This window comes from Phaenicophaeus curvirostris, chromosome 17 (genome assembly GCF_032191515.1).
Source record: "Phaenicophaeus curvirostris isolate KB17595 chromosome 17, BPBGC_Pcur_1.0, whole genome shotgun sequence".
In the NCBI taxonomy this organism is placed as follows: domain Eukaryota; kingdom Metazoa; phylum Chordata; class Aves; order Cuculiformes; family Cuculidae; genus Phaenicophaeus; species Phaenicophaeus curvirostris.
In genome coordinates, this window is record NC_091408.1 from 13,253,160 (window position 1) to 13,269,300 (window position 16,141).

At 38.3% G+C, this 16,141-nt stretch overlaps 1 protein-coding gene and 1 long non-coding RNA gene across 2 annotated transcripts in view; one reads left to right on the forward strand and one right to left on the reverse strand.

The window, feature by feature from the left end:
* SLC15A4 (solute carrier family 15 member 4) overlaps nucleotides 1-13,065 on the forward strand; it is a 31,133-nt gene extending 18,068 nt beyond the window's left edge. The window contains exons 6-8 of the mRNA XM_069871352.1: nucleotides 2,137-2,292; nucleotides 8,398-8,556; nucleotides 11,641-13,065. Coding sequence (XP_069727453.1) covers nucleotides 2,137-2,292; nucleotides 8,398-8,556; nucleotides 11,641-11,789 — 464 coding nt within the window. The 3' untranslated portion in view covers nucleotides 11,790-13,065. The remainder of the gene's footprint in view (nucleotides 1-2,136; nucleotides 2,293-8,397; nucleotides 8,557-11,640) is intronic.
* On the reverse strand, nucleotides 11,399-15,819 carry LOC138728212 (uncharacterized). Its single transcript, XR_011338684.1, has 3 exons — nucleotides 15,796-15,819; nucleotides 15,162-15,202; nucleotides 11,399-11,488 (listed from the first exon to the last, which is right to left on the reverse strand). It is a non-coding gene; the product is annotated as an uncharacterized lncRNA (long non-coding RNA).
* Between the last annotated feature and the right edge of the window lie 322 nt (nucleotides 15,820-16,141).

Below are 16,141 nucleotides of genomic sequence, written 5' to 3' on the forward strand. Positions count from 1 at the left end.
GCCTAGAGGCTATATTTAAATAGACTGGAGTAATTCTAACCTCTACAACTCTTGTGTCTCAGAAGATTAGATTGAAGAGCTGTTGCGAGATTTTGTACTTCAGTAGGTTCTGAACTGCTACGAATAAATAAACAGGTTATACAAATGCAGATTCCATCCTATTCAAAGTACTTTGTAGGTCACTTGTTAATATGTGCTCCCTCAGTCTGGTTTTCAGAACTCTGATCTAACTCCTTACAGTGGTGAAATGCAATACTAGCCTTAAGCATGTGATATCTAGAACTCCTTCTTTAGTTGTGCCCTCTCCTACAGACTGTATATATATATAGGGCCCCCAGGGAGTTTGCCTCATTCTTTATTCCCAGCTTGGGTTTTGCCATGACCAGGATTAGTAAGAAACCACATGTCATGGTGTGAGGTGGTTTTGGCAAACACAGAATCATAGAATAGTTTGAGTTGGAAGGGACCTTGAAGATCATCCAGTTCCACCCCCTGCCATGGGCAGGGACACCTCCCACTGGATCAGGCTGCCCAAGGCCCATCCAACCTGGCCTTGAACACCTCCAGGGATGGGGCAGCCACAGCTTCCCTGGGCAACCCGGGCCAGGGCCTCACCACCCTCATCATGAAGAAATTCCTCTTTACGTCTAGCCTAAATCTGCTCCTCTCCAGTTTATACCCGTTGCCCCTCATCCTATCACTCCAAGCATTTGGGAACAGTCCCTCCCCAACTTTCTTGTAGCCCCTTCAGGTACTGGAAGGTTGGTATAAGGTCTCCTTGGAGCCTTCTCTTCTCCAGGCTGAACAACCTCAACTCTCTCAGTCTGTCCTCGTATGAGAGGTGCTCCAGCCATCCGTGACATATCAGTCATTTATCTTGGAACGCTACCACTTAGCAGAGAGGTGGTGATGTGGTTGCACCCCTCGAGGTTTGTGTGTCACAAATTTGGGAAGAAACAGGAGAACAGGTATTCTATTGTGCATTAGCAATTGCCTGAGATTATTTATATGAAAAATGCTGTCAACAGCATCAGCCAACGTGATGTTAAATGTCCATGTCATCCTTCGGCTGCCTCTAGGAAAGAGAAATCTCGAAGCGAGGAAGCAGATGTAATCACTTGCACATGATATAATATCCATGAAGTACTGTGTCTGTCATCTAAACCATGTAAAATTTTATTTATTTATTTATTTTGTAACAGGACTGATATTTTTTGCCCCAAGATTAGGTCAGATCTTGGCTCACTAAGTAGAAAGAGACCAGAACTGACAGGCGCTAAATGGGAGGCCACATGTATGTAACACTTAGTATAGGAAGTGGTGTCATTGACTCAGCCGTGCCTCTGAATTGGTGATGAATAAATGCACTTTATTTCTAAGGATATTGAGAGCTCTTTCATAGTTCTTTCTGGGTGAAGCAGGGAGTTTTATTAACTGTTAGCTATTCTGTGCGTTTTTAGGCAAATCCTTTAATCTGGGCAACTTCAACAAAAACCCTACAGCATTATTTGATATTCACTTTCTATTCTAAACTGTTGTGTTAAGCAAGCTAAAAATGGTTATATTTTACACGATTGTGTCTATTTTTTGTTCTACATTAAGTATTTTCTATGCAATGTGTTGCTTGTAAATCAAGCTCTAATGAGCTTTTGGATCTCTTGGGGTGATAAGTGTATAAATGTCACTATCATATTCATAGAGTGTTTTCATATTTCTACAGGACTAGTGTAGCCTTTTTGATAAGAAAAATGGTTTCTAATTTATTAATACTACGGTGGCAGATGCAATCATTCAAAGCTGCAAAGTAGTAGTTTGTGAAAATGAGATTTTCTTTAAATAAACCAGCATAGTTTGTACGAGAGCCTTCAGCTAATCCATCTGGGAAAGGTTTAAGTATTTGTAAAATTATTGCTACTGAATAAGAATACAATTGCTAGTTCTATGGTAGGAGAACTCAGTGTCTTGCAATAACAATAGCAATACTAGACTGAAATGCTTGATGTTAGGAAAGAAGGAAATACATCTTCCTATCTTATTATAATTTATAATTGCAATGCAGGACTGCATCCTAATTCTTAATATGAAGAAACAATATTTGCATGCTAGGTAAATCTTATTTTCCTTCTCCCCATGTAGGAATTCTGGAAAGCAACAGACTGAAAATTGTAAAGGCTAAAACAATTAATCAGACAATTGGAGATGTTACATACCATGCTGCAGATTTGCCAATATGGTGGCAGATTCCTCAATATGTGCTGATTGGATTCAGTGAAATATTTGCAAGTATAGCAGGTAAGAGTCTTTGTCTGTTTAAATTAAATAAATGATGGGTTCTTAGAAAATATTTACTTTTCAAATCATTATAAATAAGCTGTAATGTTCCCAAATACAATGTTATACAATATACTTAATGTAAGTGGCAAGCACAGTTGTCTTTTCACATCTGAAAATTGTCTATATAAAGAATATATCTTCAAGACTGAATTTCAAGCAGACCAACCCTGAAAATATTGTGTGTCATCCATTTAGCATTGTATATTTCAAGCCCTAATGGAAAACAATATACTCTTACAATATCTTATTTTAGGTAACAGTTTTAATGCAGTATTGTTTCTGCTGAATCTTCCTCTGTTACAAATAAAATTTGTGCTTTGTAATTTTTTTGGCTTAAAAACTGAGCTCACAGTTTAAACATCAATTTGTAAGTGGAAACACTTGTCTGAAGGAAAAAGGAAGAAATAAACTATCTTTAGAAAGATTTACCACCAGTTTAAATTCATGTTACTTGAATTTTTACATCTCTGAAATAAGAAAAACTGTGATACTAAGTTTAATCTTGGGTTTTTTTGTGACTATTACTAATGAAGCAGCTATTTTTTTGTTCAGTTTTATATGCTTTACTTATAGATCAGTTTTTCAATAGTTGTTTTAGCACTTCTGTGTAGTACTTGCCAAACTGGAACACTGTTCAAATCTCGTCTTTCTTGAACAAATGTGAGATCTTAAATTTCTTAGTACTGTTGTATGTGTTGTGGTGGACAGCTGTGTGATGATATTGAATTTTAAGCTGAAAGTTAAGTGGGAGGAGAGGGCGGATAGGACTATAAAATCTTATTTTCTGGTCTGTTTCATATACATGTAGGGCTCATTAGTAGGAGGAAAGCATAGGCAATTCATCTGATGTCTCTGTGGTGTGCCCAGCAATGGTTTACTATGATTAAACAAATGAAATGTCATTACGAATCTCTTAGCAGGGTGTTTACAAATGTACTGCTTGGGACCAATGCTAAGTTACCAGTAACTGAAACTTTTCATGATCGTAGGAGTAGCTATTCTGATACTACTTAAATAGAATTGCAGAGCTACCTGACGTAATATATTGAAACTCCTCTAGTGACTTGATTTAAAAATCATTTAGTATTTGCTTAACTAGTTATTTATTAATGTGTAAAAATACTGTTTCAGAATATTGAACTTTGAAGCTTCTCCATTCAAACTGGCATTACATATAGCTCCTCTTCTTTGATTCCCATGATAGAATTTCCTGGTTTCGTTTCCCCTGAGTAAGAGGGTACAGTCATTCATCGTGCTGGGCAAGCACAGTGGGTTAAAATGAGATTCTCTAAATCTCGACAGCCTTGCTGGCGGTTGTCCCAACTGTCACATGGCCCACTTGTTCCCCTCTTAGTGGAACAGAGAACTTCTCCATTGGGTTTCTGGTTACATGTGTTCTCCTGTCATCACAGTTGTTAGGAGATAAAACAAGGTGGTTGTATTGCTTGGCAGGCAGAAGAAAATGTGGATTTTGGGTTTTTCTTTCTATCTGCTCATTTGCTCTAAGCTTTTCTTCCAGCTGTCTGGCCTGGGATTTCATGTGACTGGAAGAACTAGACATCCAGCACACCTTAAACTCTGCCTCAGTTATTTAGTGTGTTGGAGGAATTCTTTTTACATAGAGCTTTGGCTTGTGTGTATTTGTAGTCTTGCAATATGCATTCAAATGCACCACTAGTGTATTTTTTCCTCTGTGGTGGATGGTAGGTTGAGGTCAAACACTAGATTGTTGTTGGGAGTGTCCCTTTTACAATGTGAATGCAGGGTTCTCCAACAACCAGTTAGGTCTATGTACACACAGCACGTACCTGGGAAGCAGCACCTAGCACGTCGTGACATTAACACAAGATTAGGGAGGCTCTGCAAAGGGATCTGAACAGGCTGGACCACTGGGCAGAGTCCAATGGCATGAGGTTTAACAAGGCCAAATGCCGGGTCCTGCACTTGGGGCACAACAACCCCGTGCAGCTACAGCCTAGGAGAAGTCTGTCTAGAAAGCTGCCTGGAGGAGAAGAACCTGGGGGTGTTGGTTGACAGCAACTGAACATGAGCCAGCAGTGTGCCCAGGTGGCCAAGAAGGCCAATGGCATCTTGGCTTGGATCAGAAACAGCGTGACCAGCAGGGCCAGGGAGGTTCTTCTCCCTCTGTACTCGGCACTGGTGAGACCGCTCCTCGAATCCTGTGTTCAGTTCTGGGCCCCTCACCACAAGAAGGATGTTGAGGCTCTGGAGCAAGTCCAGAGAAGAGCAACGAAGCTGGTGAAGGGGCTGGAGAACAGGCCTTATGAGGAACGGCTGGGAGAGCTGTGGTTGTTTGGCCTGGAGAAGAGGAGGCTGAGGGGAGACCTCATTGCTCTCTCCAACTCCCTGAAAGGAGGTTGTGGAGAGGAGGGAGCGGGGCTGTTCTCCCAGGGGACAGGATGAGAGGGAATGGCCTCAAGCTCCACCAGGGGAGGTTTAGGCTGGACATCAGGAAAAAATTTTTCACAGAAAGGGTCACTGGGCACTGGAACAGTCTACCCAGGGAGGTGGCTGAGTCACCTTCCCTGGAGGTGTTTAAGGGACGGGTGGACGAGGTGCTAAGGGACATGGTTTAGTGTTTGATAGGAATGGTTGGACTCGATGATCCGGTGGGTCTCTTCCAACCTGGTTATTCTATGCTTCTATGATTCTATGATTTGGACATAAGGTCCTACTGGATTGCACCAGCTGAAATCCTAGTTCTTCACTCTTTCTGGGTCAGCAGTCAGTGTTGCAGATGCAAGTGTCAAATGGCTGAAGGTCTGAAGTCATTGTCTGATATCCAATAAACGTCCCATTCCTGTTGCCTGCACGTTGCAGAAACCACAGGAGCAAAGTCCTTGAATTCATTTGTTTCAATAAACAACTAGTAAGATACGGGGAGAGTTCATTATCTTTAAGGTGCACTAAGACACAGGATGCTAAACACTTTAGATTCTTAAATAGAAAGTCTGCTTTAGCAGTTCAATCAATATATATGCTTTGCTAGAGGATGTATCTGCACAGTCACTGCTGTCCCATGTTACAGTACATTTTTGTGTGAGCAGTAGCTGTCACTAGTTGTAACACATAAAAATCTGAATATTGAAGCCTTGCTTAATTGAGTTACTTATTAAAACTAAGGCTGGATGTAGCATTTCTATCAAAAGAGTAAAATAAGTTACTTTTAGTTACAAATTTAGGGATTGTGCCAATTAAATCTGAACTCAGATGATTTATGAGAAATGGAAGTGTTCATGAAAAAATAAATAAATTCCTTTCCTCTTACACATTCTGATTTTTCGGTTAGGCACTGTTACTAGTTTATAGTTGTTCACAAGGTAAAAAATAGCAAACCTATCTGCAGCGTGTGGAAAGGTCAAAGACTTGAAACATTCTCAGTTTGTTGAATTCCAAACTGAGAGTAGTTTTTTTCAATTGCTTTAGTGGACTTCTTCATGAGAAGCAAAGTCTTTGAGGATTATGCTGTTCTTATGTGAACATTCTGCTGTCCTGCACTTGCTGGGTCTGAACCAACAGCTTTATAACATCAAAAACTGCTGGTCAGTGTTTGGAAAAGTGCAAATGCTTCTGTTTCTTTGAACCAGAAATTCTGTGCAGATCTTAAAAGCTTTGTGTCTTACACATTCATTTGATTTGTTTTACAAAGGTTTTTTTCCTGCCTTCTGATTGTTATCTAAAGTGAATTCTTACCATTTTTAGGAAGACCTCACCAGACTCAATAGAGTATGCTTTACTGATTTAATATTAAAAGTTGGTAAAGGCACCTATTGTGCTATGAAATTCAGCTTTAAAGTAAGCAAAGCATTAATGCTTACAAAGCAGTAGTGATTTGGAAATGTTTATTGTGAACAAAAAGAGGCTAAATATCACAAGAGCAGAAACATACGTTTGTTTTTTTGTTTACTGTTAAACTAAGCATATTCTTATTAAGCCACATTAGTTACACTCGAGGTACCTTTAAAAAGATGACACACATTGCATTAATCTTTTGTATTATGCTGTCAATCCTCTTAGAGCACCCTTATTTAACTGGGAATTGTTATCTCACATGACAACACCAACTAGAGGGTTTAATTTCAAAACTCCTTGTTTGAGGTAGCATGAAATCGTTATCAATGGCTGCCAGCAGGCAAAAATATCTCTGAAGGCAAAGAAATGACTTTATATTCTTTATGCCAGATTAAATATTAGGGTTGCTAGAAACGTTATTCAGGTTTAGAAACATGCCTCATTTTGTTGCAAAAAATGCCAGTGTTACACCCATTTTGGTCTTTGTTTTGAGTCTTCAGATCTTTTTCCAGCAGTAACACTTGCATCCAATATATTTGTAAAGTGAACAAGAGATGAAATGGCCCAGATCTCTCATGTGATATACTTGAGCTTAACTTGTACAGAAGCCTGGGGACCAAAATGTGGCTGATACCCTGAGGACTTTTGGCAGCTATGATAACAAGAGGTTAAAACCCAAGCTACCCTATCTTGAGAGAAGTCTACTTGTTGGTTTGGTTTTTTTTTAAGTGAGATTGGCCAGATAAATATTCTTTGAAAAAATAGTTACAGTAGTGACAAAGCCTAAAAAAAATGTTTGAGCTTTTAATTTTCAAAATAAATATTTCTTCCCCCCCCTCCCCCTTTGCAGATGTCTCTCCATCTCTGTAGCTATTCTCTCATTACAGTTTAAATTTACAGGAACCCACACAGCTGAGTTGCATGAAGAAAGTTTCATTTCCCTTCTAGAATAACAGACAGGTTGTTGTTGGCCCATTCTGATGTGTTTTGCAAGGGAAAAGAGAAGCAGTGTGTTGGTTATCAGAGATTTCTCAGGTGGCAGTGCAGAATGCTGTTAGATCAGTGAGAACATGCAGTTCTGTTTCTTTTATGAGAACAAAATTCCTCCCTCACAACAGCTAAATTGACCTGTCTGGCTTGAAGCGTTAAGCCTTTTCTTGAAAAGAAATGCCAGTGTATTATTTCAATTAAACTCTGTCTGGAGTAGCAAAAGTCAAATACCAGTAATGGTGAAAATAAAGCATAGCTTTATTATGCAACGCATAAGATCTGTGCCATTTTCAGGTCTATAATGCTCTCTTTGCCAAGAAAAATGTTAGATGAGGTATCATTAATTTTCAGTGTGAAGCAGACTGTTTTGAAACAAGCATTTCACCTGTCGGAGAAAAAGCGCTGGAAAGAATGTATTTGACTGTCTCTTGTGAATAATCCCATTTGATTTTGACAGGAGTATTATTCTGAAAAGGAGAGTTAATCATGGGCATTAGCCTTTGCAAAGCAAGCCTAACCCAGTCTGTTCTGTTGATACCAAAGTTCAGTATCACAAATTTTCAATTTGATGTCACTGCTATGTTTTTCTTGGTTAAAATTTACATAAGGATAGTTTAAAGTTGAAGTCCTCTTTCTACAAGCCTTAAAAAGAATAGGCCAGCAAGCAATGAGCTTGGAGAATTCTAGATCAAAATGGAATTAAAACTAATTACTGCCTACAATTAATTTCTGTGTCTGCACATTCAGATACAGACACTGAGTCTGTGAGAAGTAAATGTTTGTGGTCAATGCAAGAGTGACTTTTGGTTCGAGCCCTTTGTTCTCAGCAGGGAATGCAGTGTGCTTTTTATTTACTGCGCAACAGATAGGCAATATGGAAACAAGGGAAATGGGGAACATGGAACATGCCAGGTAAGAGTTTAATAAATTTCTTTGAGGACAATTTTAGGCAGAAAAATGAATATGCTGCCTTCTTGATTTTTCACACGCAATATTAATAAGATCAAAGTGCATGTCTCTCATGTTGTCTATTTAATGGGTTCATGTATTGATGACCTTTGTCTATCAGAGTCCATAAAGCAATTAGAGGGAACTGATAGGTATTCACTACTTCAATTCTCTGTCTCCTGAAATCCAAGGCTAGTTTTAGATCTTTAACATATCAGAAGTAGTTACATCTGTAGCTTCTGTAACACTAGTGTGATCTACTATTGTTTCCTAGATCTTCCAATAACATCTTTCTCTTAATCTTTAATACAGGCCTAGAATTTGCATATTCAGCTGCTCCCAAATCTATGCAGAGTGCTATTATGGGACTGTTTTTTTTCTTTTCGGGGATTGGATCATTTGTTGGCTCTGGATTGTTGGCACTGGTGTCTATTAAAAATATTGGCTGGATGAGTAATCACACAGACTTTGGTAAGTTACTTTCAGCGTATTCATAGTGTATAAAGTGGAAGGCTTCCTTCAGAAGCAGTTAACATCAAGCACATGGAACCGTTAAGTCTTAGCAGTTATTAAATCAAAACTGTAAATTTGTCCACTCTTTTGTTAAAGACTAAGTTTCATCTTACGTGTAAGTACGAAGCAATGTGACTATGCAAAACGATAACGTTGCCCTCATGAAAGCATGGGAAACACACATAGGATTTTGCCTTTGTAAGGCCTGTCTATTACCTGCTCAGCTGTTACTGCATTTCATCACTAGAAATTGCTTTTTTTTTTTTATTTCAGTAAAAAAATGTTAAAATTATGTGTGGAAGAATGTATTTGGTATAAAGTACTGAAATTACTTTCTCTAGTCGCGGGGAGTAGAATGTACCTATATCTTTGTTAGTGATTATTCAGCTTCCTGGTTTTGGGAGACTTCATCAAAATACCATGAGTTAATCTGCATTTCTGACTGCTAGCTATTTATACTTCTAAAAAAGTCTGACATATCGTAGGAACGGTTGGACTCGGTGATCCGGTGGGTCTCTTCCAACCTGGTTATTCTGTGGTTCTGTGGTCTACTTTGTATTGCCAGTTGAAGTTAAAAATTATTATTGGCACCAGTAGGTGGCACCTTGGGAATTTCAGAAAATCGTACTGTCATCAGTGGGCTAATTAGTTCCAACAGAAGAGGCATGAGAAGTTCTTAAAATGTATGCTAGACCTACTGTGTATACATGGTTTAAAGTTTAGGCTGCACTGTTCAACTTGGTGTGAGAAAATTTGGTGTTAAAGCTTAATTTGTGCTACCAGAAAGTGATGTTGTCTGGGATAGTACCTATGCCACAGATCATCATCTTTGGTTTATAAATAAGTTGTTCTTTTAAAAACTGCAGAAGATGACAAGTAGCCTTAACTGTATGGAATTGTTTTCACCAAATTAAAATTTAATCACATTGAGGCTTTTTTCCCCCCAGTCAGTATCATAATTAGAAGAGCATCTCTTTCTGCAATTCTATATATAGATAATTCAGTTGATAAGGGCTCAGTAGCCTTCTCAGCAGCTATACAGCTGGCTCGATGTTGAAGTGCTTGGTGGGTGATTTTGATCTGTAGCATCCATAGTTGCTACTCTTTTAACTACTTACATCAATAACTGATTATAACTAGCTTTCATTGGAATTAGCATTATTAAAGTTGTCAAGTTCATATCTAAAATTCACATAGGTCTTCCAGGATAAGAATTGTAAGGAGGAGTCTTTCTAAAGGAATGATTTCTGGATTTTTTATTAGATGCTGTGTAGTAACTGTAAGCACGTGCACCAGGTTTCTGCTCTTTCCAATAACTCATGATATCATTTGAGATCTCTGCCTGCCTCCAAAATCTACGGAGGATTTTCTCTCTGCTGACACTTCAGTGTTGGTTGCTGCCACTGAAACAACTGTTATTTCTCTGACAAAAACTGAGATTTCATGGCTTTAATATCCCATCTCATAAAGGATAATTACTACTCTTTAAATACGTCTGCTCTTGAAATGGAGATTCCCATGTATATTGTATTTTAAATGTCAAGGAGAGATTCTGTTTAATTTTATTGCATTTTATTATAAATGCATTTAATTGAATCTTAAGTTTCAGTAATTAAAGTAATTTAATCTGAACATTTATAGGCATGCTGCATGAACGACTTGTTAGGATCGATCTATACTTCACTGTTTTTACTCTCTCTAACCTTTTTGAAGATCATAATGGTCCAATTGGCTGTGGCTCATGTAGCACACTGGAAATGAGCCACAATATATTGTTCTTTGAAACAGAGCAATAGTTGGTGCACCTTTTCTAAGAGAAGAATAAATGTTTTAGCAATAAGCTCCTTAATTTAATGTTGTTTAATGCAGTACAAACCACCAGTTATAACAACCTTGAGAGAGGGTCAAAGGTGAATTGAACCAAGAAGAAACACGTATGGTTTCATGGATTCCAAAATAAGGCTGAGAGAAGATTTCAGTAATTGCTTTCTTTATGTCTACAGAGTTGTCAGACTTTTTCTTTAATAGTATTCAGTTTTTGACTCCTTTTATTTTATCTTTGACTTAGCAGAGAAGAAGGCACAGACCTCCAGATAAAGAAAGACCACATAGCATTAAGCAGCACTGAAAAGACTGCTAGAGTGGGCTCTCTAGTGTATGTAGTACAAAAAAAAAAAAAAAAATCATACTTTTACCTGTTTCAGTTAAGCTGTAAAATGTAAGAGACTTTCTTTTTTGTCCTCAGCTAAAGCCTGCACTGTATTCTCTGGGCTCCTTAGAAGTATATCTAGTAGAGATAGTAAAGGCTTTAAGTTGGCTAGCCTGCATGAGTGTAGGTTTACTTCCATCTTGAGTGCTGCATTTCACTGGGAGCTGTTTCTGAACACTTTACAGTCCAAGGCTTTATTTGTAGAAATGTCTTTTTCAAGTCCATTTAGTGGCCACAGCACAGGGATGTTTTCTTTTTTTCTGCTTTTGAAATGAGTTGTCTCCTCAAAAATTGATGTGATCTCTATTACTTACATTACAAAGAAAGTAAATAATACATGAAAATACACGCTGAGTATTTTAGCTGTTTTATATGAAAGTCAGCAAAGCATTTCAGCAGCAAGAAACTAGACAAAAAGAAAAGAGGCCATGGGAGTCTTGGGGGAAGAAGGGAAGATCACTATCCTGTTAACCCTCCAAAGATGTTTTGACTCTCATGAAGCATGCCCAGTGCTGCATGTGTGTAGTCTTTGTTCATAGAGAAGTTGGAGGAGCTTCCAGCAATTTTTTGGAAGTAAAAGTGTTACCAGCTTCTTCAGGGACATTAGTTTAAGGTATTGAAGCACAGAAGAAAGCAATCCTTGTACTGCGAGCATCTTCCTCACAAGCTCCATCTTCTGCTCTGGATAATTAAAAATGAAACTATGTTGTCAGATAGAAATGTGATTTTGTTTGGGTTTGCAGAAAAGTCTTCACTACTTAAGCTTGAAGGGATTGACATTTTTGTTTGTATAATCTTTATTAATGTGTATTTTTCTCCCCATTTTCTTCTAGGTAACATTAATGGCTGCCAATTAAACTATTATTTTTTTTTGCTGGCTGCTATCCAAGGAGCAACCCTCTTGCTTTTCCTTATTGTTTCTGTGAAATACGATCATCAAAAATCAAAGATTAATGAAGTAGCTGCCAATGGGAGGATCTGAAATCTGTTACAAAGCAGACTTTATTTCAGCAGCACACAACAAAGTGGCAGTGCACCCTGAGTCTGCGAGATCTTGTTTTCTCCAGTGAGACTCTTACTAGACTTGCATGTTACAAGAGTTCTTGTCCCTGCCCCCTCTCGTGTAACGTAGGTAAGTGCCTTATGTTGGCAGGGCTCATTCCTTGCACTAAGTCCTGGTGGAGAACAAATGCAGATCTTGGAAGCATATTAACTCTAGGCGTTCAGGTCGCTCTTGTTAATCGTGAGATGTTTACTTAACTCTTGAAAACTGGGACACCTACACTTGGAAATTGAGCGTAACGAGTCATGTGTGACATGGATTGTTCCTGACTGAAAAACTCTGCATAGTGAAGAGCAGTGGCTCTAGAGAAACACTTGACAGTCTCAAGCTACTTTGAGGACAGCAGAACAAACATTTTACAGAAGCCTCAAATAGTGGTTACAAGAACAAACTTTCAATCCTGAGAGTCATTTTTGGGGAGAAACAGGGACAAATTAAATTGCAAACTGGCTCAGATTAAAGAAAAAAAAGCGTAGTTTTATAATTTACCATTCAGTGGCAGTGTCTCAAGGATTCGTGTGCAAACTTGCAGTCAAAAGTCTCCAGTACCGAAGACTGAATTATATGTAACAGTAGCTTGTTGTATAGCTGTAAGTTTTGGTGCACAATGAACAGTTGTTGGGACTGAAATGGTTTTACTTCAGAAATGTTTTTATTTTTGAATCTGCACTAGAGGTATTGGGGCAATATGGAAACATCCATCTTTTCATAAAGCACTGCTCAGTCTAATGCTGTTACTTCCCTAAGGAATATCCTAAATATTTGAGAAAGAAAACTGAGACTGAATTCTCAGATGAATGCGCAATAACAATTTAGAAGCTTTTCAGCCAGTTCCTTTGGTCTTATGTCTTACTTCTAGCTAACATGCTACAGGGTTTGTATCTTTCAGCAACACATTCCTATAGCAGAGCAAATGGTTTTCTGTTCAGCCTCTTGAATTTTAATAATTCTAACAATTGTGGTTAAGATTGTGTGCAGACTGCTATGGAAGATGCAAGGAATTACATGGAAAGAGAAAAAAAACTTTTTATTAATGTGTTGAATTTTTATAATTTCCTTTGTCTGCATTTACGTTTTTAAAATGTCCTTCTTTTGTACATGGACATCTTTTTGATGAGTTTACAAAATAAAATGGACTTCCATGCTGTGACTTTTGACCCTTTGTTTTTAGGTGAATAAAATTATACTACAAATATTTTGCTCTTTAGCCTTTATTTCCGAAATCTGCAGTGGAATCCTATTAGTTTTCTAAATGTACACTGGCACCCTATTAGTTTTATCAGATAATACAGCAGTATGCAAGCTGTCTCTTTGCCAAGGTAAATCAGTGGAGATGCTTCAGCTATTGCATTACTTAATATGATTTAGAATTGGGGTAGTGAAAGAAAAGAAGTGAGGGACATCTCATATGAGGAAAAGCTAGTTTCCTTTTCTACCTTTAGTTATAAGCTCCGTATTTTATGTTAAGTTTCTGGAATATCCTGTTTACAGCCAGCCATTTTTTAAATATTAAGACTGTACAAGCTGCATAAGGACCATAAAGGGAACAAATAACTTCTTTCTGGAGTGTATGCTGGTTTCTGAAACAGAGAAGAATCTGTAGTGTTTCATGTTTATTCCACTGATTTCCAAAGCATATTCAGTCACAGGAGAGAAGTAGGTGGGGTTCCTGCGAAGTAGTAGTCTAGAAGATTTCCAAAGATTTTGCTTTTGTTCTTTTTTGATTTTGATTTTGTTCTTTCTGAAGGACTAGTTCTATTCTGTGAACCTCCAAGAAGGAGTGTTCCTTCTGGTGTTAGAGGTCATCAACTTTTAGTGTCTACTTATTCCTTTTCCAGTAAGTGAACTTAAATGTCACTATTCTTTTTTTCCCCCCCAACATCTAAAATTCTTCAACAGCATTCATAAATTGCCCTTCTAAAACAGGCTTGTGGATTATAGTTAAAACTGAGTTTAATGAAGTGTGAAGAGTAATCTGCAGATTGCTCTCCAAAGAAACTAGGTGGCTAATAGTAACTGTGACAGTCTATGTAGGCAAGCTTTAGCAAAACGGTTATTTAAGGAAAAATATAATCAATAAATACTAAGTTAGCCTACTGAATATTTAGGCAAATGTCTTTTACCCTATTACAAGCATACAGTAAATGTCTGCATGTTTCTCTGGGGTGGTTCTAACACTGGAGATGAGACTGAACATGCAATCAGTTGTATAATTTAATTTTTATTTGGAATGACTTGGCTGAGCTCCAGGCACAAGTAATTATGACCATTTATGAAGATTAATCTGACACTTCACATCAAAGGGATAAGGCCTTTTTGTGACTCAGAGGCTTAGCTGATTCTTCCTCCCTGTCTTATCTTCTGGTGTTTCCACTCCAGTCACAGAAATAAGACTAATCAATTAGCTCTGTGAGTGAGCACTGTACCTCATTAATGAAATACCTTGAAGTGTATAGTTTGAATTTAGTTACATTTACTTCTTGGATTGTTCCAGTGTAACAGAAAGATCTGACAGGAGTCACCCCAACGGATGTCTCTAAGCCTCTGACTTTCCAGGTGGCTTAAATTCAAAGCACAGCATTGAAAAGTAAGTACTTGTTCAACACAAGAGCAGGTATTTGATTAAAGTTCATTGTTCTCACTAGCAGGGAATGATGAAAAGAATAAGCATATACATTCTAACACCTCTGCAAGCTGTAATCTAATCATGTACAAAGAATAGCTCCTGGGACCTTGTGTTTCCTTTCAGAGTGTAAGGTGGAACTTCAAGAGTCCAGCAAGACCTGTGCCTCTGCGTCTACAGGCTGTGCTGAATATCCCTCAGAAAAGGAGGGGCCTTGTTTTCATTTCATCTGCTTACATAAACCCCCAGAGCGAGTTTAATTACACTAGTTGAGGCATCCGACAGTTATTTCCCTTAAAAGTTTGTAGTTGACTAGATGAGTTGGTTTTGATTTCTTTGGGGTTTTTTTGTACTTTTAACAGAAGTTGCTCAGGGCTGGCACTTGTCAGGCAAGGTTTCAGCTTAACAATAAACCTGTATTAAAAGAGCCCTGGAGTTCCTGACTTTTTTTTTTTTTTGGTGTTTGAAATTGCTTCTTGAAAAATGTTATCCTAGTGATTTTGTTTATATGCAGGGCAAGTTGTGGTAGCGCAGACAAGCCCTCTGGGGAAACAGATGACAGTGCTTTCCATTTGAATAGTCAATAGTTTGAGATGCAAATTCATCTCTGAGGAAGCAGAGAATTTATAGACCAGCACTTAATACTGCTTGTAGAATGATGCACTTACCTGAGAGCATGATACCTGCAGGCCCCGGAGCAAGGATTTAACTGCAGCGAGAAGAATAGAGGAGAGAACTTGGGTCAGAAGCTATTAAATGATAAGTGTGTAAATAGATACTTTGCTCCAGGTAGCACTAAGTTCAGAATAGCAATGAACAGGATTTTCAGTCAAGATTGCCTAGTGACAGTTAAATAATCTGGCTGTTGGCTGTATTTTCATGTCATGTACACAATATGGTTTAATAGTACTTTCCATCTCGGAATTAATTTTTCCATTACAGTATTCACAGCATAGATCTTGTTCTCTAAGTCAGTGGAAAAAACAGTTGTCAAAACCTAGTTACATAGTAATTGGATCCACTTGCAGTGGTTTTCAAATGAGCCTTACAACGTGACTAGTAATCTCTAACCTACAGTCTGTTGGATTTAAAGGATCATAATGAAGGATGAAAAACATTACATTTTTACAAGCACAGGATTGTGAATTAATTACAAGCCATCCTACTACCTTCATTCTACCAGTGGCTGTAGTAATGCTTGATAAAAGAGGTAAAATAACTTCATGTTCTGAGGAATGATCAGAACAGAAAGAACGGGGAAGTTTAAGGGGCTACTTTATACCCTGAAGGATCAAAGCTTACTTTTCCTCTCTGTTCTTTGATTCATTCCATACTCCATTACATATAGGTTTATTATTATCTTTCTTAAACTTGCTTCCTTTTTCAGGACATTCTCCCACAGTGAGTAAGTAAGTTCAGAACACAGACAGAACATTAATGGGTGACCTTTAGTGGAAGGAATGTCTGTGCTCAGCTGAGCTGTGACTGCTTCGAGCAGGCAGCCCAGAGCCGGCCAGATACTGCTGGGAAGAGCTGCAGCCCAGGCTGCTCGGGGCGACCCTTGGCTGGCTCTGCTGCTTCCGAGCAGATGACATTACGTGTCCTCAGCCTCCAACCAGCAATCCCGGATCCCAACTGCTCAGGCTGC